The 26,794-nt window shown below is 43.0% G+C and overlaps 1 protein-coding gene across 2 annotated transcripts in view; it reads right to left on the bottom strand.

Moving 5' to 3' along the window:
* Positions 1 to 16,541, bottom strand: part of roraa (RAR-related orphan receptor A, paralog a) — a gene marked incomplete at both ends in the record, with an annotated part of 223,240 nt that extends 206,699 nt beyond the window's left edge. For both annotated transcript variants that reach the window (XM_084453119.1, XM_084453120.1), the window contains one exon: positions 16,388 to 16,541. In XM_084453119.1, coding sequence (XP_084309245.1) covers positions 16,388 to 16,541 — 154 coding nt within the window. The remainder of the gene's footprint in view (positions 1 to 16,387) is intronic.
* Between the last annotated feature and the right edge of the window lie 10,253 nt (positions 16,542 to 26,794).

Raw genomic sequence — 26,794 nt, 5'->3', positions numbered from 1 at the left:
GTAGACTATATGAAACTCAAATGTGTCCTAGTGTCTGGATCAATGCAAAGAAAGCCCACGTGAAAGCCCAACACTTCCTGAGGGATCCTTCACACAGTCTGCCGGTCTGCACACTGTCAAGACTGGCATGATAACACTAGGCCTATGTTGTCATTTCAATCACATGGCAATTACATGTTGTAGATCCCATTTGTAGATCCCAAATTAATAAATAGCCCTTTTGACAACATAGAAAGGATATGTTCCCTTATCTGTCCCACACTGACAGAGAACTTCCAACATACTATTTCTGTGTATCTATTTCAGTCTGTCACTTAAAAATCGTCTTTTAATAACCCGGCATGATGTTAATAAAGTACGACATTAGGAAAATAAAGTAGCAAATCCTGATCAATAAGACATATAAACTTGTGTCTGAGCATATGAACGTGTTCCATTAAGTCTTACTTTCAATCACTGTCACAGTTCAAATTCAGCAGCTTTAATGGAGCCTCGTAAAGAGGTTCACTTTGTCTTGCATCTCCTACAGCAATCAATCCACAGACGCAACAATCAAATATTAATTAGCAGCTTATTCATATTCAAAATCTCGTCTTTGTGAAACAGTTCAATGATTTCTGGGAATATTAACCAGGAACAGTTGTAATGAGATTTTATTGTCAACATAAGTAGAATATCAGCATGAGTTCTGTTCAAAGATGTGGCTTCATAATGGCCCTGTCCAGACTCACAGACGGACAGGATAAAAGCATGTGCTCCAAATGTCCAATTTCACTATTACTCCGGGAGAAGCTGGAAGGTCAGGGAGGACTACATGTCCTTGGACAATACACCCCTAACTACCGCGATATTTAAATAAGAACAAGCTAATAGTTTCACATCCAATGTGATTCAACATGATTAATACTTGTGGGCATTGTTTAACCACTCCAGTCCATTGGCCTTCTGTAATTGGCGAAAAAGCTGGAGAGATAGGCTCCAATATATTAATAATTAGATGGTTCTGCACTCTGTACAAAATTCAGTCCAACCTCACCAGATTTTAATCAAAAACCCTGAAAATAGTAGCTGATTGTAATCTGCACTCGGAAGTCACCAGGGGTGTTTGAAGAATCTGTCAAGCCTGAGAGTGGAGCTAATTGGATTAAGTGGCTCCAGTACCTGGAGGGAGTGGATCAGTATCTCTCACTATCTTATTTATGAGATTAGTTCGTGCTTCTGACTCGAATATAAATAATCAAGGCAAAAGAAATGACACTGATTTTCAAGTTGTGCTGTCTTTCTTTTTGTCTCCAAAAGTTTTTTGTGTGTGTTTATTTTAGATGACAAACTTTGTTGAGCATGTCAGTTAAAGGACTATGCTCGTTTTTGACAACCTGGACCTTATTTACGACATATTATAAGAAGTTTGACTCACCCAGATCACTTTTGTGTTGTTCGGAGGCATGTAGAAGAAATATAAAATCCAGCGCGAGCCAGTATATCCATGTAATGGCGGCGCACGGGGCATAGGGAATGCAGTTTCTCAAAATCCATTTTCGGCCGCTAAACGGTTGTTTTCATCAATCACATAGCATGAATCGACAGTTGATATTCCTCTACGCCAGCCATTGTTGTTTTTGTGCCAAATAAGGGATCTTGATCCCCTGTAACATGGTCTTTCTAAGCCGCTCCCCCACTTGCTCCAGCACGCATGCGCACAGGCCAGCGCGCAGACTTGCTATTCTCCGTCTGTAGGCTACACTCGCGCTCACATTGTGTGCGCTACGATCGGATTGTTGGTGCCTAGAATATTGTGTGCAATATGGCTGAATATTTGTCAGATTTAGAGGATCTAGAAAATGAATTAGAATATGACGGACGTCCATATCGTTTTGAGCCAGAGTATACGGACGAAGAGCTCCTTGAAAGGAGGGTGAGGAGACAGAGAGAGGAACAGCTGGCTCGAGAACAAACCGCTGCACGCTCCCGAAGAGATGGTAACTGGTGGTGTTCTTGCCTACATTGTCACCCTATGCCAACAGAGGAGGAATGCATTTGTTGCTCTGAGTGGGACTTGAGGCCAGACGATGCACGTCTGGAAGTCTCGAGAAATAACGACACATCGGACCCCACACAACAGTGTCTCACAACTCTTGAGGATTTTCCATCTCTGATCAACCGGGCAGTGGTCGAAACTTTCTTTCGTGTGCCAAAAGTGAACTGGAAGACCCAGCCAAAGCCTTTAGGACCAAATGGCCAACTTTCAATTGAGTAAGTAGACTACAAATAACATATGCATAAAATATTTTTGGCCTAGAATTTGAACGCCTGATAAGTAAATATCTTAGAATTTACATTTCTTTCTTCTAATCAACCCTCCTCTCCTACAGGCAGTACAGACTCGTAGCATATCGCATTGTGCTGGAATGGGCACTTCGAGGGCAACACCTTGGACCTGCCAACAGAAGAGTCATCCCGAGTTGCATTGTCACAGCCATCAGAACGAAATACCCCTCCCCAACAGACAGCTATGTTGGGTTCACCGAGGCAGAGGACATTTTCAATATCATTTGACAATCAATAGCCTACACATTCCCAAACAGACTACATTATTCGATTATTTTCTGCTTCTTTGAAAAATACTGTCATCATTATCATGTCTCATTCTATCTAGGATAACATGCAATGTTTTCCCTAGCATTGCCATTTGCAATCACTAAAATCTTATCACAGACCAGATCCCATAACTATGCTGGATGCATATTACCCACTGCAGTGTATCACTGATGTACTTTTTTTTTTACCAGCCTACATTTGTACATTTTATATAGAGAAATATAACGTTTCATAATTATTGAATCAAAAAATTAAATGAAACAAACACAAAGTTATTTATGTTTTTATTTCGAGTCAGTATGCTCTACAGACAGCATACAAACACACAGACCTACAGCACAGACCAGAAATCAACAAAATTCTCATATAAATGGTACAAGGCACTGTGAGATAAATTCCCATGACATGATAATCCAGCAGTCAGAAAACATGATTCTAATTCTGTCAAGCTAATACGGTGTAGCTCTGAATAAACGCCCGAAACGACTGGTCCGTCTAGCCACTAAAACATTTCTATCTGGTCTAGGGACTGGAGCAATGTTCTGAAGCAGTCTTTTGTGAGGTGGTCTCTTCTCCTTGCGAGGTACTGTGTAAAGCACATTTGGATCATCCCTCATCTGCAGTACGCGCTCCATGAGGTCTCTCCGGAATGTCTGTGCTGTGCGAACGTATATGGGCTGTGTCACCCATTCGTGACTCTGTCTGGAGAATTTAAAACTGTAGCGGAGTTCTCCTGGAAAAAATGAAAGCAGTTTCTAGTTATAGTTCACCATATAAATAATAATAATAATTTTATGTGAATGCAGTTGTTATGGCAGGACATATATTACAGCACAGAACTGTGTTATAAAAAAATAGGTAAAGATTGTCAATTACTCCCACGAAAGACATTAGAGCAAAAAGCTGGCCTATAAAAAGTTGAAGCCCATCAACCATCTATCATCCATCTATTCATCCCATGTGATTGACTGGGTGTGTCTCCCCATCTATTGATCCCATGTGATTGACTGGGTGTGTCTCCGGCATCAGTTTTGCTTCCTGTAACAACCTTGAGTAGTTGCATTATCTATTCTTGTTTTTAGAGAACTAGGTAAAATTTATGTAAATCTTTTGATAACTATAAATATTTTTTGCTAATCTCACGTTACCTTTTTTGTTTGTATCCTGTGGTCTGTCTACATTTTCGTTGTGATCCATGATTGCCAGCTGTGTGCGTGCCCGCATGGAGTCATATCCGAAATGTATTCTTTTCGGGGCGTATTTCAGCACCACGGAGTGAAACACCTCCAGAGATCCTGTGTGGGTGAAAGACAGACAACCATAGACAATTATACATCCACATCGGATACATTGTGTGTGTGTGTGTGTGTGTGCGCGTTTTTTGGACTAGTATATTATTTAGTCCCTTGTGTACTATAAAGGTAGTATAACTTTGTAGCTTTTTCTGTGTTTGAGCGCCACCTTTTGCCAAAACAGGAAATGGATCAAAATAAAAAAAAACAGGATTCATTCCCAGCCTACAGCAGCGGATTGCGGTTCAACAACACATTTAGAAGAACAATTACAAATTATGATTCAGAAATACTTCAACTATATAAAAGTGACACACCTGTATGTTTGAAAAGTGACATCTGCTTCAAATCCCGAAGGAGATTTTTGTCTGTCACGATGTCTTTGAGGGCGTTGAAAGCTGGTGAACCAGGTTCTATCCACCTCTTTCTCTGTTGCTGCTCGTCTGTCAAAGGAGGATGACAGCAGGTGTACTCAACACCGTCAACCTCCCATCGATGCACGCCACTGATGTGATGCAGCACCGAAACCCATCGACGGACTGCAACCTGAAAAGATGACAATGGACCCTCAGCGAAACACTTCTCTTGAAAAAAATATAGAAATTACAGGACTGTAAAGATATCTTGACAGTATGTATGTAGCAGATCAGGGGAGATCATTTTGTTTATATTTTAGGTCATTACAAAGTGGAAAAAATCATAATCCCATTCTGATCCTGAATAGTATCGAGGACTTTATAAATTAGAGTATGGTATTTAGTGAATTATTTTTTATGTTTTCTAAATTCATATTCTTTGGATTCTTACCTCCTGATCTCCCTTTGAGGATTCACAGGACCAATACAGGTGGTTGGTTATAGCTTTCACCCACAGAAGGAGGTCTTTGCTGTCCTTCTTATTCGATGCAGCAACAAGTTTCTTCTTTACACCTGAAAACACACATACAACAAAATCCCAATCAGTAAATTAAACAATACAAACACATGCAAGGAAGTGCATTGTCAATTACTTTGCCTTTCTATAAATGAGTAAGCACTTCTAAGCTGTGGGTTAGATAGTAAAATGTGATGGCTTTAGCCAGTGGCAGACTGGGATCAAAAGACGACCCTGGCTGCCGTTTGCATCACAGCGGCCCTTATTCCAATGCACACCCCCCCCTCACACACAGCGGCCCTTATCCCAATCAAATCCCCCTCAGACACAGCGGCCCTTTTTCCATTCAAATTCCCCTCCCCTCAGGCGGGCCTGAGTCCCAAGGCCTTTCTGGCATTTGCCAGCGCGGCCAGATTGCCAGTCCGCCTGTGGTTTTAGCTTACCCTTGACGACATGCCAGGGGTCAAACTCATGCCGGATTTGGGGGTATTCCTCTCTCATGAGTTTCCGGATTGAAGGCGATCTGTCGGTGGTCATCACAGCAACATCCACCCCACACTCCAGCAACTGGTTCAGGCCCCTCTGGAATCCCATGGTCTCCATGGCGACAGAGCTTGTTGCCTCTGTCACCTAAAGCATAATGAATATTAAAAAGTTTAACATCCACATGTTTTTTTTCTTGATGAAAGCAACCTCATCACACAGTGCATTTTAGTTTTGCATAGATGAATTACCTGGACCAATTCAAAATGGACTAGTTCTTTGGTGGCATCATTCTGGAAAGTGTATGTTGAATACTTTGCACTGTAACCTGAGAATAGAAACACAGATGGTTCAATTTCCTGTGGGGGTGGGGTGGGGAATGTTGATTATATAAAATGATAGCGATTTAGATGATTGTACAATATTAGTAATGATGTAATATTTACCAGGACTATCAAACCTGCCATCACCACAGAGTTCAGTACTATTTCCAGACTGTGATGCATCAATGAGCCGGGATTTGATCTGGTCATGTTTATCTTTGTAGGTGGACTGTATGACAGGTAGGAGGTAGGTCTTCTGAATGTTTTGGAACTGTGTTTGATGTGGAATGGGGACGCTGAGAAGAGAAGCCCAATCTGCTATGTCTGTGTACGTGGCTCCGGTGAAAACTATTGATGCACATACTTGCAGATTATTTTCTGGCATGCCTCTTCGGTCAGGACATGACTGCCAGTCACCAAAGTGTTTCCCACAGGTCCAGTGGATCTTGATTTGGCTGCCTTTGGTGTTGATTTTAGTCTCGGTTATTAGACTGGTACACTTGGGACAGGTTTGAAAAAGTTGAAGGAGGTGTGACTCGTTCACCAGCCACTTCTTTTCGGCCCATCCTGTTGTGGTGTCTCCACAAGAGCTTGCAGACCCAGACGTAGTCCCTGTGCTGGAAGACGGGTCAGAACTTGGTGGTGCAAAACTGACGTCTGCGGGATCCAGACCCAAGTCCCCAAAACTCGTGCTGAGATCAGACACCGGTTCCATGTCTTCTTCATGTTCACTCTGAAGACACAAAACAGTAGCAGAATTTATCTCTAACTGCACTGATGTTCAAGTAAGAAATTTTCACTCTATCATAGTAATATTTACATGATAACTTTTTATGCATACATGTTTATCGTTTTGCTATGAATAAAAGACAAGGCTCTCAACTCACTCTCAATACTGCCGATGGTGTTGAGGCAGACGGGTGTGCAGGAATCAAAGTGGAGGTTGATGTGGATGGAATCTGCTCCTGGTGCAGACAAATAAAATACACATTGTATATGTACAGTACAGGAATGGATGGGCTGAATAGATACTCGGATAATACCCATGCAAAACCATTTCACTGCTGTGCTTACCACTGATTTGGAACATATAGGAGGCAAAGCAAGGTATTTTCCAGATCGGGAAGGTCTTGTGCGTGTTTTTGTCTGAGGTGGACTGGTTAGAAGTATAGTCAACAAAGAGGATAAATCAGGCCTAGATGATCCAGATGGCTCCTCATCTGCTCTGTGTTGGCTTTTGATTGGAGTGGATTGTGGGCGTATTTCAAAGTCTGCCTCCGGAGGAGACCCCGCACCACTGGCACTCTCCTAAAAGATAGTGGCGAAGAAGTGTGTTACAAAGCCTCATGACAAAAACAACCGTTTATAAGGTTTCTATTTGTACATGTAGGTAGCCTACAGGATCCCAATTCACACATTGTTGTCTGCATAGGGTAGGCTATTGAACAAAGAAATGTGCCCTTCCCCCAACACCCTTGGTAAAGTTTCGATATGGAAATGCAGGTACAGGAGCCAATTCACACAATTGTCTGCAGAGGGTAGGCTAGTGAAGAAAAGAGGTGCCCTTCCCCCAGCTCACCTGTGTTGAGCTTGGGGTATTCTTATTCTTATTTTTATCTGCTTCTTATTTTTACAGACTTTTCAATTCAGTCTGAGAGTGTTTTATAGTCTATTTATATTGGTATCAGTGATAATTACTGTAGATAATTCTTCAACTTAGTTTGTAACGTTATATTGCTAGCTACTTTGTTGACATATTACACCAATCGATGAGCACACATTATAGCCTAATAACATAATTCCACTAAGCTTCAAGAGAAATGCTTTACCTCCATTGTGTCTGTTGTGCCTTCTGCAGCCTTTGGGATGGCATTCTTCCTGAGGCGGAGACGCTGCAATTTCTGTGTCCCATGTGTTTTTTGCCTGCCTGGAAAAAAATCCTCGGCAGCAAAGTGCAGACTGCATACCCGATGATCGGCCAGCCTCAATGTGTCCACTGGCGTATTGGGGTCCTTTTTCAGCGCTACTAGCCAGAGCTTTAGGACGTCCGTGGAGAGCAAAGGAAGCCTGTGGAAGCTGAGATTTGTCCAAGTAGTCATTTTGTTTGGACAATTTGGGTACACGCAAAAACGAACCATTGCTGACGAATGACGACGACAATATTCTAGGCACCAACAATCCGATCGTAGCGCACACAATGTGAGCGCGAGTGTAGCCTACAGACGGAGAATAGCAAGTCTGCGCGCTGGCCTGTGCGCATGCGTGCTGGAGCAAGTGGGGGAGCGGCTTAGAAAGACCATGTTACAGGGGATCAAGATCCCTTATTTGGCACAAAAACAACAATGGCTGGCGTAGAGGAATATCAACTGTCGATTCATGCTATGTGATTGATGAAAACAACCGTTTAGCGGCCGAAAATGGATTTTGAGAAACTGCATTCCCTATGCCCCGTGCGCCGCCATTACATGGATATACTGGCTCGCGCTGGATTTTATATTTCTTCTACATGCCTCCGAACAACACAAAAGTGATCTGGGTGAGTCAAACTTCTTATAATATGTCGTAAATAAGGTCCAGGTTGTCAAAAACGAGCATAGTCCTTTAAGAGTATACTAGTAAATGCAGAGAAATTTTAATTTGAGGTACAAGTAACTAGAAAAGGTCTTTCGGAGCGCATACTGTACCTCCACCCATGATGCAGATCACACAGCTCAGATCAGGTTTTCATTGATAAGCAGTTGGCACTTTGAAGTTCCCGTGGGGATTGTTGAAGTTCAACTACCACGGCCTCTGCAGGAAAAGCCAACACCAAGGCCAGCCAGAGCATGTATGTGTAAATACTTTCCATGGTAAAATTAAACATGTCGCATGATACATTATGCTCCTAGTCACTTCAGTTCAGAAAGGAGATGCACTTGTGACCTCCTCCGTCAAATGCAATTACTGTAAGTCGGTTTGGATAAAAGTGTCTGTATGTAATGTAAATGTAATGCAATGTCATCAGTTGTTGATGGGTAGGCTTTCCTAGTTTTCAACTGCTCTGAAACTACTCTGCAGAAAGCGCAAGATCTTGATTGCGGATGGGAGTCATACAGCCACTGCTACTCCATCAACAAGTGAACTGTACACATCATTACTAAATGCACAAGCAATATTGTTTCCTATCAAATCAATCATTTTAATGGTCATACATTAAACTCATCCACCGGAGTTTGTCTGTTTCCCCGCTCCGGTCCAAAAAATGAATGGAGATGAATGGATAATGGTGTTTTTGTGTGATCCTGCTAAAGAACGAACCAACCAACACGCCACCAAAAACATTACCTCTCACCCTGCGCTGTCACTGGGGCAGAGGTAATTATAAGCATTGATTTGACCTTCTGTAGCCTAACCCTGCTGAATTTTCATATGGGATATGGTGAATAGAAGTCTATTGATTTTTGTAACGTTAAACAGACATTCATCACCATGCATTTCAGATATGGCAAACCATGTGTTGCATGCACAATATTACAGCAGCGAACACTCATCATATTGGACTACTGATGACTCATCACTACAAAACACAAATATGATAGCAGTGAACACTCTTATTATACTGTACTGCTAATTACACATTATTCCACAACATGAATGTACAGATACCGACTTAATACTGTATATGCATTGTATTGCAGATGGAGAGAACACAATACATGCAACTTAACTGGTCTGTTGGGACAGAGAAAGTTGCAGTAATGACCTACTTTTTGCACTCTTCTGCCTTCTTTTTCATGCCCTCTTGAATCTCCATACTTGCTTTTACAACCACATTAACACATTTGGAAAGGAACATTTGAGGATGAAAAGTAGACAGAATGCTGCTCAATATCCACATCAGTTAAAACAGACAGTTGGACCAGTGAGGGGGAAACAACTCTAGTCTACAGACAGAAAGACTTCTACCACCCTTACTGGCGTGCCTAGTCTACAGACAGAAATACTTCTACCACCCTTACTGGCGTGCCTAGTCTACAGACAGAAATACTTCTACCACCCTTACTGGCGTGCCTAGTCTACAGACAGAAATACTTCTAGCACCCTCACTAGCGGGTCTAGTCTACAGATGGAAATACTTCTACCATCCTTACTAGCGTATCATAGTCTACAGACAAAGACTTCTACCATCCTTACTAGCGTATCTAGTCTACAGACAGACAGACTTCTACCATCCTTACTAGCGTTCCGTAGTCTACAGACATAAATTCTGAGATGTGTTGCATTCTCTTTGTCTGACCTCACAGTCCTTACAACACAGCTGCCATAAGACCTGCTGCATCTACAGCCAAGAAGAAGAGCTTCTACACCTGCAGCCAAGAAGAAGAGCTTCTACACCTGCAGCCAAGAAGGAGAGCTTCTACACCTGCAGCCAAGAAGAAGAGATTCTACACCTGCGGCCAAGAAGAAGAGCTTCTACACCTGCAGCCAAGAAGAAGAGCTTCTACACCTGCAGCCAAGAAGAAGAATTTCTACACCTGCAGCCAAGAAGAAGAATTTCTACGCCTGCAGCCAAGAAGAGGAGCTTCTACACCTGCAGCCAAGAAGAAGAGCTTCTACACCTGCGGCCAAGAAGAAGAGATTCTACACCTGCGGCCAAGAAGAAGAGCTTCTACACCTGCAGCCAAGAAGAAGAATTTCTACACCTGCCGCCAAGAAGAAGAATTTCTACGCCTGCAGCCAAGAAGAGGAGCTTCTACACCTGCGGCCAAGAAGAAGAGCTTCTACACCTGCAGCCAAGAAGAATTTCTACACCTGCAGCCAAGAAGAAGAATTTCTACACCTGCAGCCAAGACAGAACTTCTACGCCAGCAGCCAAGAAGGAGAACAACACATTGAACATATGGTGTTTTTTTCACAGCACACAGTGATAACGCACACACATAGTGACAACCGATTACATTTTTCTCCGCTCTTCACCCATCCCATCGTCCTTCCCCAAAGGGCAACCGGGAGCAGACAGTTGGCAGGATGCATGGGGCCAACCAAGTGCTCCTGTCCTTTGCCAGGGACGGACAGCATTACACAGCGAACATGGGGAGAACATGCAAACTCCACACAGAAAGGCCCGGAGACCTTCTTGCTGTGAGTTGACAGCACTAGGTACTGCGCCCCCGTGCCGCACGTGAGCGATTTTGGGGTTCAGTGTCTTGCTCAAGGACACTTCGGCACAATGCTGGAAACTGGGACCGAGCCGGGGGCCTTGCGATCCACAGCCGGGCGCTCTACCTCCTGAGCTACGTGCCACCCCACGTAGAAGAGCTGCTACACCTATAGCCTAAAAGAAGAGCTACTGCATCTACAGCCATCAGGAAGAGCTGCGACACCTACAGCCAGCAGGAAGAGTAACAACAGTTAAGGGACTCTTGGGTATGCTTGAGTATGCCGTTGTAAAAGATGTACCTTATGAGATTTTTCCCCGGATGGTTTTGACAGCTACACGCGAGGTCTTGAAAAAAGAAGCTTGAAAAAATACAAATACATGATAACTTGCAGATGAGAATAATAAAGTTCAGACCCCTCGCAGTCCTCTGAAAATCTTCTCACTGAAACAATGTGACTCACAATTATGCGCTAGTGTTTGAACAGTATGAAGTAAGTCCCTTGCTCAACAGCGAAATAGTATGGGCAGTGATTGAACGGTATAGGCAATGATTAGATGAATGTCAGTAATCGAGTGGCTTGGCCTGGTCTCGGACCGGCAGCCTTTCAGTGTCTGGTCTGCTGCTCTGACCACTGGGCTACCTACCACCGGGACTCACATTACACTACAAACTATCTTCACATTCTCAGGCCTGGCCCTGGATGTGACATGAGAATTCCTTTGAGTGATCATTCACACCCTTCTCACCACCTCTCTCCCACAAGGCCTCTCGTGAGGGGCCCACCTCACAGCACAGAACTGCCGGGCCATACTACTACAACTACTACTCCGTAGCACTAGTACTTAGGTCACAGTGTACCGCATTAAATTTAGACTCCTTTAACACCCTCCAATAATAATGCATCTAGAGTATTCCGTTCATTACTATTCAGGCTTTTCTATCTCAGATATGAACTTCTGTAAATGGGCCATGGATCTGAGCTGTCATTCACTGCTGGAGACTTCACATCAAACGCTGGTCCTCGCCACCAGCAGAGACCTCCTTGCCAGCCCCAGTTGCACCACAGCAGACTCTCAAACTCCAAAATAAACTGTCCCGCAAGGATACAGCTTTTAACTTTGGTTGGGGTAATGTTCGAAGGTCCATAAACATGTTTGATCAATACAGTAAATTGGGTCAAAACACTATAAATGTCTCTCTCAATAAACTTTGGAGAAACAACATTTTGAAGTGATGTGTACTGAATGACTAACTTCATTGGACCTGTTTTTTTGTTCTCAGATCCCACGAGAATGGGTTGTTAGGAGGATCAATATCAAACATTCAAAGGTGTGTGAACTCTGCAGCTATAAGTCCAGATGTTCGTGCTTCATGGGGTCCAAGGTTAGATATTTTCCACAGAGCATTCTTGAGTGAAGGTAATGGAAGGGGGTGTCTGGTGCACATGCCACTGTACTACAGTACACTAGGCTGGGCCTGTGTACAACCATCCTGACTGACTGTGAAAGACCAGAAGACTGAGCGACTGCAGCCCTGACAGGAATGCTGAGCTATAGCTCCTCATACAGCATAATTTAGATCCCATATTCCAAAAGCATATCACAACACAAATACCAGAGTAGCAGAGGCTTGCATAATAACACTGCTGTCGGGTCAAGACCTTGTATCTCCGAAAACTTGTATCTCCAAAAGTTTTCAGAGTGTTGAAAAGAACATTTCAATTTCTATGTGTTTGAACATAAAATAATGAGCTGTTTAGAATACATTTAATTGGTCCCGGCTGTAAAGGGTAGTCCCAGCTTTCAATTAATGCCATTTTTTGTTTTGTTGCCATAATCAATAGTAAACAACTCCTATCATATATCATATCACAAACTGTGTGAATGAACCATTGCACTCTGGCTTGTAACAGGGAAGTTCAAACTACAGTATGTGCAGTAAACTTGAAGCGAGCCAAGTCTTCCATCTACATCTTTAACATATGTCTTAATATGTTTTAATGTAGATCTGACCAGGCTGACCCACCCAGTAAACTTATTTTGCGATAAATGTGAGTTTCTGCCCGTGGCGATTTGAGCAGGTCATTATGAGAACTCTGAACAAGCTAATTCAAATCTGGTGCAAGATCTAGCATAGCCCCGAAGCTCACGCTAGGCATCCGTAGCACTGAATGACAGGTATCGACAAGAGAGCTTGTAACATCACCTTAAAGCCCTGAAGTACAGTATTAAAATGAAGGAGGGACACACACCCCATTATTATGTCAAGGGCTGCCTGCCAAAAACAGAAAGAGAACCAAATGAGCTGCTCTCCAGGATCTGGCCTGGCTGTCTGGGAGGCAGGGGGGCGGCCTGCTACCTGCTGCTTGGCTCTCCTCAGCGAGCAGGGGAGCCTAAGTCCCTGGTATTTGAGAATGTCACAGCCTCACTAATGTCGCTGTCCAGTGGAGTAGTGTGCGCCAGCGCCACGCCAGCTCCAGGCTTGCTGAGGTGTTGTGTAAAACCTAGTTTAGAGGCCTCCGCTTCCTGGCGGCTCATCAGTCTTCTGTCAGCGCCGCCTAAACACACGCTGCCACTCCGGTGTTCAGAGGGGGCGGGGGGGGGGGGTCACGGAAGGTGAATACAGACCCACTGTGCCCAGCTACAGAAAACTACATCAAGTGTTGTGCTGTCCGTTGTATGCGATATGCTGGAAGAGTGTGAGAGTAGTCTGTGCCAAGTGTTCTGCTGAATACAATCTCACTCCTCAGACGACTGTAACTAGGCACTGCAATATCAAAATGCTGCATTATAGAGAAGATGACAAAGTTGTCTGCCATGTTAATTAATGGATATTTACTGTAGGAACGTCCACCACATATGGTCGGTCAGCGGGCCAGCTGTCTTCCTTCCCATTGTGGTAAAAAATATGTTCAGATAAAGACAAGCCCGTCTCCGCACACTCTGACTGACTGAAAACACCAGAATAACAATTATTACCTTAACCCAGCCTTACACAATGCTCTGAACCTCAATCATTAGCTTGCCCCAGCCTAACACAATGCTCTGAACCTCAATCATTACCTTGCCCCAACCTAACACAGTGCTGAACCTCAAGGTCCAGGGCATTATACACACACACACACACATACATACACACACACACACCCACACACACACACAGTACACATACCCACACACACACACACACACACACATGCATGTATGCACGCACACACAGGCGGAACTAAGCTGGCTCGTTCAGGCCAAACCGTACATGGTTCAGGACTGGGCACAGTAAGCTCTGATCAGGTCCGCAGCTTCAGAGCTTCCCTGTGTGAACCTGAGGTATCCTCCGCACCTCTGCAGAGGCCTTCAACTTATAACCGTACCATAAATGGTGATTGTTTCTGAATTTGCTCCTCGCAAACGGAGCGATCCTGCAGTATCAAAATAACACCCTTTCTTCTCTCCACTGATGATACCCAAAGACCTCCAAGGCCTGTTCTCTGGCCCAGTCCAGAGCTTCTGCTGAACTAAGCCGTTTCTTCTTACAGGGTATTAATGCTCAGGGTTAAAACATAAAAACTCTGCATACAGCACAAGAAATGAGCACACTCAGAAATTCCAGTAGCTTACACAAACGTTTTTACAATTGTAAAAAAGGAGTGTTCTTCAGGGAGTGTCTGCTGAGTTTCAGATGTTGTTTTTTTGTATATATCCTAAAGAACAGTGTCTGAACATAGTACTATGATCCTGAAAATACCGTACATGTCAGGAACTACATGCCTAAACCTAGAATTTTTTTTCTCACGTTTGTGTGATACTCCACTGGATTGTGCAGCAGTTTTACAAATATCCTGATACATGTTTGGAGGATGTGGTTTTCCCAAACACTTTAACATTATGCACCATTCATGCACAAGAGCAGGAGTGTTTGAAGACCATCTAGGCTACTGTACACTTAAAGGCTTCTGAGGTGAGCTATTCCTCTGGTTTGCACTTTTGCAGAGGCTTTTAACTAGGCCCGCAGTATGACAGTAACATTATCAACACTGTAAGATCAACTATCCACCCAGAATGATACATACCCATTTAAACAAACATGACTATAATATTATCACATCTTTAGCTACATTTCTAAAAATGTATTACTTTCTCAACTAAGAAAGAAGACAACGTGTTATGACAGTACGAAAGCCAGAGAAGTCTCAGCCAGCAAAACTGCTGTAAAGCATTCTTGAAGGTTCGTCCGAGTGAACACCCATTCAGTGTTACATAACAGAGCGCGTCTTTTTTCCTGTCTTTCTCTTCCAGACGCAATTTAATCCAACGCATAAATGGGATAGGTGAATAGATATAGGTCAGCAGGTTAGGAGTGTCTCGAAACTAGACTTCTTCTTCAAAAAAGATCACTGCACAGATCGGACAGCAAGACTTAACTTCCTATGTCCACTATTACATAACTGAGCACGGGTTGGGATCTACCAAGTTGTTACAAAGTGAAACAATGTCTTTATGATACACATAGTATGTTATGCCCGCGATCACAGACATGGTAGTGAAATCATGCATTTGGACTTCAGCAAGGGGAACTCAACACAAAGTGAAAGGATGTAATGATTTTCTCTTGCGCGCGCGCCTCTGTTTATGGCTAAACCTGTTACATAACCCTCTTACATTCCACATTCCCCACATCACACTCTAAATATACCCTTCACCGAGGAGGCCTGCTCACACAAACCACGGCAATACATCAACGGGCATGTCTGGCATGTCATTCACAGCCATGTAACTGTGTGAACAGATCGACACAGACAGAGCACATCGAAATATTAGACCAGATAGATCTATTTTCATTGAACTTGGATGAGCTGGGTTAAATGGAAGATCTAGGGGGTGTGGCTACTGATGTACTGTAGGCTACAACATGGACGGTAATCATCTGGTGAAATGAGTGATGAGACCTTCAGACTTTTCTGAGATAAATAACCAAAACCAGGTCCATCTGCAGGTCGACATCTTCCTTTTCTGCCCGCTTTACGTCTGGGCGCGATGGCAAGGCAAGCACATCACAGAATGTCCCTACTCATGCATCTTCTTTTTATACAAGTAAGAAACTACAGGCGGGTAGCCTACATTCGATAGGCAAGTCAGTGCGGATCAAACAAGACTATAAGCACAAGTCTCTTCAGAGACGATTATGGACTGGTCGATACTGTAGTTTCAAAAAGTTCACTCTGCACCTTGTGCTTAAACGTGTTAGCGCGCCTAATCATTGCGCTGATAAGCGGACATGCATCGGCTTATAGGCAACTAATAAGTTTGCAGCCGACGACAAGGCTGTTGGATTGTAAAATATTGTCACATTTTAGCCAACAGATCCTCGTCATCAGCAATGAGCATATCATCTTTCCAAACCTGTCAGTTGTGCTTGAACGTCGCAGGGCACAACATCGACAACTCTCACCCAGCATGAATGTCGATATTACAAATCAACTAGCCTAGGCTATGTTAAGAAATAAGATTATGATAATGATTCATTGATTTTAAACATACTGCAACCTGAAAATTATTAGGGGACAGCATTGATTTAGAAGCCATATAAAGTCCTCCGTGCAATCAATCCATGTTGAAGTTTGAACCAATTCGGTGACGAATCAATGTTCCTTATATAATGGTAAGGGTCAGACTCTTACCTCTGTTGGTGCTGGAACAGGTCTGCCTTCGAATCGGGGCTGGATGGTCCGCTTTTCGGAGCGTCTCCAGGTTTACCGGGGTTTCCCTGACCGGTGTAGCCGGCTCTGAGGCGCTGTTGCCCGGGTCGCTTGCTGGATCTGGAGGGGACTCCATGTTGAATTTCAAGATTTGCCGCTTAACTATCTCTAGTATATCACGCTAAATCTCAACGATTTGTGAGCTCAGAGACTCCGTCTATCTATCTATTTTACAGTAGAACTAAGAAATGAGATATGCGAGTGTGTCTGGAGGTGGGTGTGTAGGTTTGATTGTCCACTGGAAGCGCTAGAGAGAGACCCAGAGAGAGATCAGTCTAGCCTACAGCTGAACAGGGAGAGCTTGTCAATAGCCGATGAATAGATGTAGGCTACAGTAAAGGTCTCCGAGTTTCTATCATGGGATAGTTGGGCTACTACAGTAGCCTACCTAACTACTGACTACTGCGCGGACTTGGATCTTATTCAAGTGTTAAGGCTATTCATTAGTGTAAATCCAGTTTATACATGTTGGATTTGAGAATGATGTAGGCCTAGCGCAGAAGCTCAGAGTCTTCGTCCGTCTGCACACCAAGGAAGTCTACCTGGAAATATAACCGGTTATTATAGGATGATGGCCAAATAGCCTATCGCCTTGAAGGACAACCAAGAGAAAACGAAGTGAATATGCTTCGCAGATCTCTTTAGTCAGCTTCACCCCAACCACCACCACCGTCGTCATCTATATTTCAGGATTAAAAGTAGAAGCCATGCATGCGTGTGTAATTTGTAGCAGTAGAATAATTCATGAAGCTTTCAATAAATTCCGCCACACCTAGTGTAGCCTTGCCTAAAGAATGGGACACGTATATTCTCTGTGTCAATGTGATGATTAACATTATTTTATAAGTAGGCCTATGATGGCGATGATTAGAAATATTAATATTGTTGGCGTTATTATTTTGATTAATATTAGTATTATTATTGTTGTTTAGTGTTGTTACTGTATTTATTACTTGTATTGACTATTACTAGTCAAATTATTCGTATTTTCGTATTAGTAGCATTAATGCGTTAGAATTACAACAACAATGGCAATAATAATGACAATAACTTTATTGTTATTACCTGCTGTATTCATGCTGTGTTGTGCATGTGAGGACTGTAGATTGAGCTGGTCTTAAACTGTCTTAAAACAAGCATTTGAAGGCTTGGCTTTCTTCTATTTTCTTTTCGGACTGCCTCGTAAAGGCGCGAAATGTTGATCTTGTCTTTAGCAGAGGATACATGTAGACTACACTATGTTGTGCGCTTACGTGTACAGTGGGAATTCCAGTGAAGCTCAGGCCTCGGATCTGCGCGGCTGCTGGTGAATTCCCAACACCACACCCCCCCATGCCTTCTGCATGTGATCACAACCACGCCCCTCAGAGGAGCTGCACGTGGACTTTGACATGGTCCTGCTCTAGAGATCACTCTGACAGTATTATAACCTGAATAGACTATTTTATAGTGTTATATAATAACAACAATACTACTACTACTAGCCTAGTAATAATAATAATAATAATACTAATAATAATAATAATGGTTTTCCATTTACCATAATACGACTACTACTACTAATAACAACAATACTACTACTACTACTACTAATAATAATAATAATTATTATTATTATTATAATCATAACTTGTATCAACAACATAATAAAATAAATAATAATAATAATATTAATACAAGCAGTTGTGATTTATTATTATTATGTAGTATCATCATCATCATCATCATCTTTATTAGAGTTGGTGGTGTAGGGCACTAGGAATGTTATTAGGACAGAGAGCTGAAATAGGTCATGGACAAATAAAAAATAAGCAACTGCTACTTTTAGAAAACGGATCATCCAGACCCTGGACCAACGAGCAGGTTCTCAGTGTAGTGTTTGACTAGACCAACGAGCAGGTTCTCAGTGTAGTGTATGACTAGACCAGCGAGCAGGTTCTCAGTGTAGTGTTTGACTAGACCAACGAGCAGGTTCTCAGTGTAGTGTATGACTAGACCAACGAGCAGGTTCTCAGTGTAGTGTATGACTAGACCAACGAGCAGGTTCTCAGTGTAGTGTTGGACTAGACCAACGAGCAGGTTCTCAGTGTAGTGTTTGACTAGACCAACGAGAAGGTTCTCAGTGTAGTGTATGACTAGACCAACGAGCAGGTTCTCAGTGTAGTGTATGACTAGACCAACGAGCAGGTTCTCAGTGTAGTGTTTGACTAGACCAACGAGCAGGTTCTCAGTGTAGTGTATGACTAGACCAACGAGCAGGTTCTCAGTGTAGTGTTGGACTAGACCAACAAGCAGGTTCTCAGTGTAGTGTATGACTAGACCAACGAGCAGGTTCTCAGTGTAGTGTTTGACTAGACCAGCGAGCAGGTTCTCAGTGTAGTGTTTGACTAGACCAACGAGCAGGTTCTCAGTGTAGTGTTTGTGCATAATTGATTTCCTTCATGACATTTTGGAGCACAAAAGCAGGGATGGAGTGGACCATGTAGGGACTAGATGCTATAGTAGGTCACACTCCCACACTGCATTAAATGTCAGCTGTGTGTGTAACAAGACACCTCTGAAGAAGAATGACCTCCAATGTGAATTACATGTGACCAAGTATGTTTGTCTCAAATAAAACAACTTGATTGCCAAATAGACCAGAGAACACATTTGCACACAATACAAGCATAGTCATTGTTTTGGTTAGTTTATTTAAAAGAGCAAAACATCTGAGGTACTGAATGGGATTTAATTAATCACTGGGTGCACAAGAAGAGCAGCACAAAAACATGTCCATAGAGAATTGTAGGGAAATACAGAGATAATCTCTCACAAACTTAAGTAACTCTCTGACTCACTGCAAACTACGTCTTACTCTAACATTGCACTCCCCACTCATGTTCAATTGCTTGGCTGGGAAACTTGAACATGTGATGGATACAAGGTAGGCTGTGGATCTCTCGCAATCCCCTGAAACTCATTCCCTCTCTCCCTTTCTCTCTCCCTCTCTTTCTCTAGCACACACACACACACAAGCACGCACACATGCATGCACGTGCACGCCCTGGGTTTAAACTGCGAGGAAGCAAGGACAAGTCTGATGCTGCTGGTTTAATTTCTGAGCTATAATGACTGATGCCGCTGTCATAGACTGGAGCAGAGGAAGGGTGTGGGCAGGCGGTGCTACGCGCTGCCCGTGTTTAAAAATGATTGATTAAGCTGACACCGGCTCAGGGGTGCTTCAGCGCTCCGTTCCTCTCCCTCATTATGTAAGGCAATATTTCAAATCAGGGGAGCACTGGAGGATGACACAGGAGACACCAAACAGGACACCCTTCAGATATGAAGTTTATCACACAACCACCACAGAGATGGATGGACTTTTCTGCGTTTAATCTTTGGATTTGGGAATATCTGTTATTGTCAGAAGAAAGGGTCATCTTAAAATAAGTCAGTCATCAGTCCTAAAACCTCCATGGCACTGTATATATATATTAATATTAGCAGGACTATAACAATTATGTTTTGTCCTGGGTGGGCATCCTGACATCTCTTTGTACCTTTAGAAAACCAACATCAGAATGAGAGCTCACCAAAACACAGGACATCACAGTGAGATCCTACCGAACACAGGACATCACAGTGAGATCCTACCAAACACAGGACATCACAGTGAGATCCTACCAAACACAGGACATCACAGTGAGATCCTACCAAACACAGGACATCCCAGTGAGATCCTACCAAACAAAGGACATCACAGTGAGATCCTACCAAACACAGGACATCACAGTGAGATCCTACCAAACACAGGACATCACAGTGAGATCCTACCAAACACAGGACATCTCAGTGAGATCCTACCGAACACAGGACATCACAGTGAGACCCTACCAAACACAGGACATCACATTGAGAAATCACCAAATACAGGACATCACAGTGAGAAATCACCAAACACAGGACATCACAGTGAGAAATCACCAAATACAGGACATCACAGTGAGAAATCACCAAACACAGGACATCACATTGAGAAATCACCAAATACAGGACATCACAGTGAGACACCCTACCAAACACAGGACATCACAGTGAGAAATCACCAAACACAGGACATCACAGTGAGAAATCACCAATCACAGACGCACAACAAATTATTCTCCCACCAATGATGTGGTTCAGAGAGTCATGAAATAGACATATTAAAGGAGTAGTAAATGGAAAATGCATATTAAGCCCTGTTTTAAGGTTACTTATGATCATATACAATGGTTCAGATCAAAACTTTGACAAAGCTAGCATTTTCAATGGATTTCATAAAATGATCAATAAAACCCTACAGGATTCATACTTTGCAGCGAATTTTATGTCAGAACACCAACGGACACCAATTACACCCTCGGTGAGCTTCTTGTCTTTGAAATCGAGAGTTTAACATGTTTTTGAATGATTTTTCAAGATGCCCATCCACATCCATTTGTTCAGATGACCAAAACGGTGGTAGAGCAATTATCAACTTTCTCGAAAATGCTAGCTTTGTCAACGTTTTGATCTGAACCATTGTATATGATCATAAGTAACCTTAAAACAGGGCTAAACATGCATTTTCCCTTTACTACTCCTTTAAAGACACATATTAATGACTTTTCACTTATTCATGGGAGGGAAATGAAAAGGGGCGCCAACAGTTTCAAACAGTTGACAGAATAAAGAGCCAACATGGTGGAATGATTGTACAGTACTTCTGATTTAAGGCTGACAGATGGAGGTTCCAGGAGAGACAGAGTGACACGTTAGTGGCAGTTCAAAGTGTTAAATGATGTGATGTATGGCTGGCACGGGCTCACACACACACACACACACACACACACACACACACACACACACACACACACACACACTCACACACACACAAGACACACACACACACGAGACACACACATACTGTACACTCACATACATTCATACAGCAAATGCAATGGGAATGTGGATGGCTTCAGTGTGTGGCTGTACAGTCATGGCTAAGTTAGTTAGTTCTGGACCTATAAATGGGTACTTCAATATATAGAATTTTGCGTTAAACAGAAAATGACCAGTTTAACTTCCAGGTTATTGTAAAACATACCTCTTATAGCATGTCTCTCTACTGCAATAGGCAGTATTACCAATAGCTCCACCTAGCAGAATAGCAAATTATTGTATTGGAATGGAGTTACAGTATATATTCTAAAAAGTGTTTGCCGTACATGAGGACATTATCTAGAATTTAGTTATTGATATTACTTGATTAACATATATTTAAGCATGTTTCTTTGACTTTTACAACACTCTGCAACATGCTGTAACTCATTCCTTGGGGAAAGAATCCCTCAGTGGTGGAGAGAAAAAAAAAGTCAGGTTATGGCAAAGTCTTTTCTGTCAAAGCCAGAGTTGACTCATGGTATGTGTGTAAGGTTCATATGACTAGGGACTGGAGTGATTTTCTCAGTTAAGAAATCAGGAGGTGAAAAATGGCGTGGTTATTTGTACCTGACAGAAGTTAAGAGCTTCTCCCCGAGGCCCCCTGGCTCCCCGCTGACCGCAAGGCTGCCTCCTCCTCCAGCGCCGACTCACCTTGTGAGATCACACTTCCCCCTCTGGCTGATGGGATGGCCTACTATCCCATAACTCTCTGCTACAGTGTGTTGGGTTGTGTGGTTCTTTTAGAAATACCTATATGTATGTGTGTGTGTGTGTGTGTGTGCTCGTGTGTTTGTGTATATATGTGTGTGTGTGTGTGCTTGTGACATTCACTCAAAAATAATGGACATCCAGATAAAATAGAACATGACAAAAATGCCCCAAAAAACTTTTAAAAAGTCATAAGTTTGTAGATTGGATATAACTGCACTTTTAATATTAAAAATATGCGCTTTTGATCCCGTGCCTAGATGTACTACCGTCATCATGTGTTGACTGAAAGGAATCATTTGAAAGACGTTTTGAGGTGATTCTCCAGAGTGTGTGAAATAGAGTCAGAACCACTGCATACTTCTGCGACCCTCCCATGAAGACCAAAAACAAGTTTCATGTTGAAAATCTTGGCAAACCCCTTTTAGGCTGCATTCACACACACGCACACACACACACACATGCACGCAAGCACGCACATACACACACACACACACACACACACACACACACACACACACACACATACTATCAAATAAATGTTTTAATTTTCAAGTAATAAAACCATAGATTTATGTTTAAGTTAGCTAAACAAACTTTGGTAAAGACTATTGAGATGCTAAGGGTGCGTTCACACGACAGATTTTGCAAGCTGCTAAAAACGCAAGGCGCATTGTCCCTGGCCAGTGCTATTCGTTGCCAAGCGACAGGACACAACAATCATAGGGCGCCTCTTCCGTGTTCTGCGGAAAAGTTTAAATATTTTCAACAATTCGGCACTGATAAAACGCTTAACGCTTCGGCAGAGCAGCGCTGCTCCATAGACAACAATGGAAAGCAACGTGCAAACGTGTTGACAAAATCTGACGTGTGAACGCACCCTAATAGTTATTAATTTATCTAAAAATGGTATAAATGGTTTGGTAGTTATTGTAGTATTGCATGACTATGTTGAAGCAGCCAGAACATGAACCCCATAGATTTTTTCCAAGTGGTGGGTTTGGGTTTAAATGTGTGTTTTTGGTGTAAATGTGTGTTTTGGGTTTAAAGGTGCTATACTGTATGTAGCCTAAAGGTTATGTTGTTTCTTCTTATAAGTAAATTGATCAGGTGAAATCTGCAGGGTTGGTAAAGTGAGTATGTGTTAAAGGCCAGTGTTATTTTTGGTGATGATGTTGTATGCTGAGGTTTGCTGGCCTGTCCGCATTGTTTACAAAAAGTGACGCACATCAAAATGAGAAGGCGCAATGCTCACTTGGTAAACAGTAAACCGGCCAAAACTCAAAATGCAATATTATCACCTATCACAACATATGCGGTTAGGAAATTGCATGTTTATCATAGTTTTTAGCAGAGGCCCATAGACCTCCATTGTAAAGGGGGTGCGCACACAGAGGAAAAGGGTCCGTATCCTTTTCCTACCCCCACTCTACCCCAACCCCTGCCTCTATCTGGGCCCAGGCACGCACACACACACAGACACACATCAGTGTTTGCCACACCTCTCCCATGATGCTCTTAGCCTTTCTTGCTCTGAAAATGTAGTTTGTCGTAATGTATTGCTCTATATATGGCTCTGTGTGCTACTAACCCTGTTCTGCCTCCCCTCTCCCTAGTGCCTCTCTCTCTCCCTCCTATCTTCTAACCAGGTCCAGTGGATGCCCCACTGTCACCAGCAGACCACCCTGAGTCCGATAGATACCCCTGTGTCTGCTGCAGATGTCGTAGCAAATAAGTTAACACACACACACGTACACACAGACATACACCAGTCCACTTCCGGCTTTAGGCCTGGGCCCAGTACCCCCTTCCCCTCACCCTAACCCGGGTCCGTATCCTCTTCCTACCCCCACCCTACCCCTGACCCCTGCCTCTACCTGGACCCAGGCACACTCACACACACACACAGACATACACCAGTCCTGGGCTGAGATCCCCTTCCCCCCACCCTACCCCTGACCCCTGCCTCTACCTGGACCCAGGCACACTCACACACACACAGACATACACCAGTCCTGGGCTCAGATCCCCTTCCCCTCACCCTAACCCGGGTCCGTATCCTTTTCCTACCCCCACCCTACCCCTGACCCCTGCCTCTATCTGGGCCCAGGCACATTCACGCACACACAGACATACACCAGTGTTTGCCATGTCTCTCCTATGATGTTATTAGCCTCTCTTACTCTGAAAATGTAATTTTATTTATTGCTTTATAAATGTTCTTAGCCGGTAGACAAACATACTCCAGGAGCTTGCTCGATCGCCTTGTTGAGAGGGGTCAGGAAAGAATTTTTACAGCTCACTTATCTGGCCCCCGGGTGATACTGTTTTTTTGCTTCCCTCTGGAATATGTAGGGGTGGGATGTCTGCCCACCTCCCTTGTTCTCTGTAAAGCGTATTGTGTTGCCTCTGGGTATGAAATGCGCTATACAAATAAAGCTTTGATTGATTGATTGATTGAAAAAGGAGCTAGCTTACTACTGCACGTATCGATTAAATGTTGGTGTGTACGGATCGGTTTCATTGAGGACAAAGCGACATTTGAGCTAAACTTGCTATGACAGTGGTGTTCCCCTTTAACTGACACATATTAACTTAACCAATCAAGATTTAACCTGGTAAATTTGCTGATATAGATATATAAATGAATAACATGTAGCACCTTTAACCCTAGTCTCAACCCATGTAGGTTTTTGTGATAATTGACATTCGACTGTAGACCAGTTTCATACATGTTTAGCATATCACTATCGACCTCAGAACCAACTAAAGGCTTCAAAATTCACAATGCAATCTTCAATGATGTGTTTTAACTTTTAGGACAAAACATACTCTATTTTTGGAGTCTCTGTTCAACACAGACCTTATTTTCAGCATTTTTCACAAATCCCATTCATTTTTCCCATATGGATTTTGGACTACACACCAATATGGCGCCGATGCTACTGTAACTTTTCAGCCTACAAAGTGACATCAGACCTCATCACTCCACAACATGCGAGACAACTTTAATCACTCAGATTTGCTTGCCTAAACGTAACCTAACCCCAACCAAGAGGAGTGAACATCTAAACTCACTGTAACTGTTTAACCTAATTGTAACTGAGCAAAAAATGGAGCCTACCAGCAGAAAGCAGTGGTCTCTCTAGTTTGAGAAAAGAGGGAGAAGAAAGAATGTTGACGCGTTTCAGAGAGGCAGAGTTCTGTATCCGCAATATTACATATTGTATGGAAGAACCCAACTAAGAAATGTGTATAAGAAATGCATTTCTAAAGTGCATGCATGTGTGTGTGTGTGTGTGTGTGTGTGCATGTGTGTTCCTTGTGCACATGCATGTGTGTTTGTGTTTTACTGATAACTTTATTCTTGTTTCATTCAAGTGTTAAATATATTTTCATCCAACAATTGATTTGTATGGGAACATACAGCTGTATTCATTAGCTGCCATCAGAGGTCAGCGTCGGGTCATCTCTGTCCATCCATCCTGTACATCTCCGTTCATTCATACTGGACTGCGTCCTCATTACCCTAATGAGGCAGAGAATCCGCTTCACAATGAATGGAATCTGGAAGAGCTTTTCACCTCCGTTTTTGTTTCATTGATATGTGATGCGACAAGACAAAGAGACGGAACACAAAATGTCATAAATGTAGAGGAACGTCAGTGTCTGAGACAATAGGTAGATTTCCAAGTCACTGTAGAATCACAATACAGTGGATTTAAACATCCACATAAGTCCGTATACGTGCGTAAATACAAATTGGCCGTTGTGAATTCAAATTGGTGACTTATCAGGCAGGGACACAGAAGGCTCAGTGCATGGCTATCCGCGCTGCTGTTATGTCTGATGGAAACATGAAAGCTGCAGACCGCAGGCCGCCTGCCCAACACTATCTTGACAAATCTAAGCCATCAGATATAACTCTGCGGTCTCTGATGTTGTGGGGGGGTGTTGCTAATTTAGCCTTTAGCTCCATGGTACCGTAAATCACAACACTCAGGAAGACGAATGTCAGAACACATGTTGCCAGCCTGTCTTTGAGCAGAAGATTCCTTTAATTGGGTGTGCAGGGACCAAGTCCAGTCCCCAACACCCTTATCTCCCTCCTTCCTCCTCTGTCTCTCTCTCTCTCTGTCTCTCTCTCTCTACATGTTAACAAAAGGCTGAGAGATAAAAAGACAGCATCAACTCATGCCTACTCTGCGCCATTAGAACAGACACACTGGGGTGAAGAGGTGTACTGTTGAACTTCAAGGAGAGCTTTATATAACTGCCTTTTTAGGTGTCCTTGTTTCATGTTTGTTTTATATCTTCTTCCTGTCCTGGTGTCTGATGATTGACACTGCCTCCTGTCATAACAACTGTTATTTATCGACCCAGCTCATATGAAATCCACTGATAGCCTCTGGATATATTTGTCTGAGTTTAGGAAAACGTGTTATGAATCAGAGATGCTCTCCGATGTGAGCTGAGTGACATCTCATCACAGCCAACCTAATCTCACCCTGTACCCTGCTCTCATGTACGGTGAACTCCAGGAGAGGAAGTACACATCTCAAAGAATAGATATTCCAGGGCCTAAAATACTCTCTACACAGCTATCCGCTCTGGGTTCGCTGGGCTACAGAGGCAGAAATGTTCACATAGAGAAGTCAAGTCAAGTCAAACTTT

The sequence above is a fragment of the Borostomias antarcticus genome (genome assembly GCF_949987555.1).
Source record: "Borostomias antarcticus genome assembly, chromosome: 18".
NCBI lineage: Eukaryota > Metazoa > Chordata > Actinopteri > Stomiiformes > Stomiidae > Borostomias > Borostomias antarcticus.
Note: the sequence above shows the minus strand (reverse complement) of the source record. Positions and strands in the feature narration are given on the sequence as shown.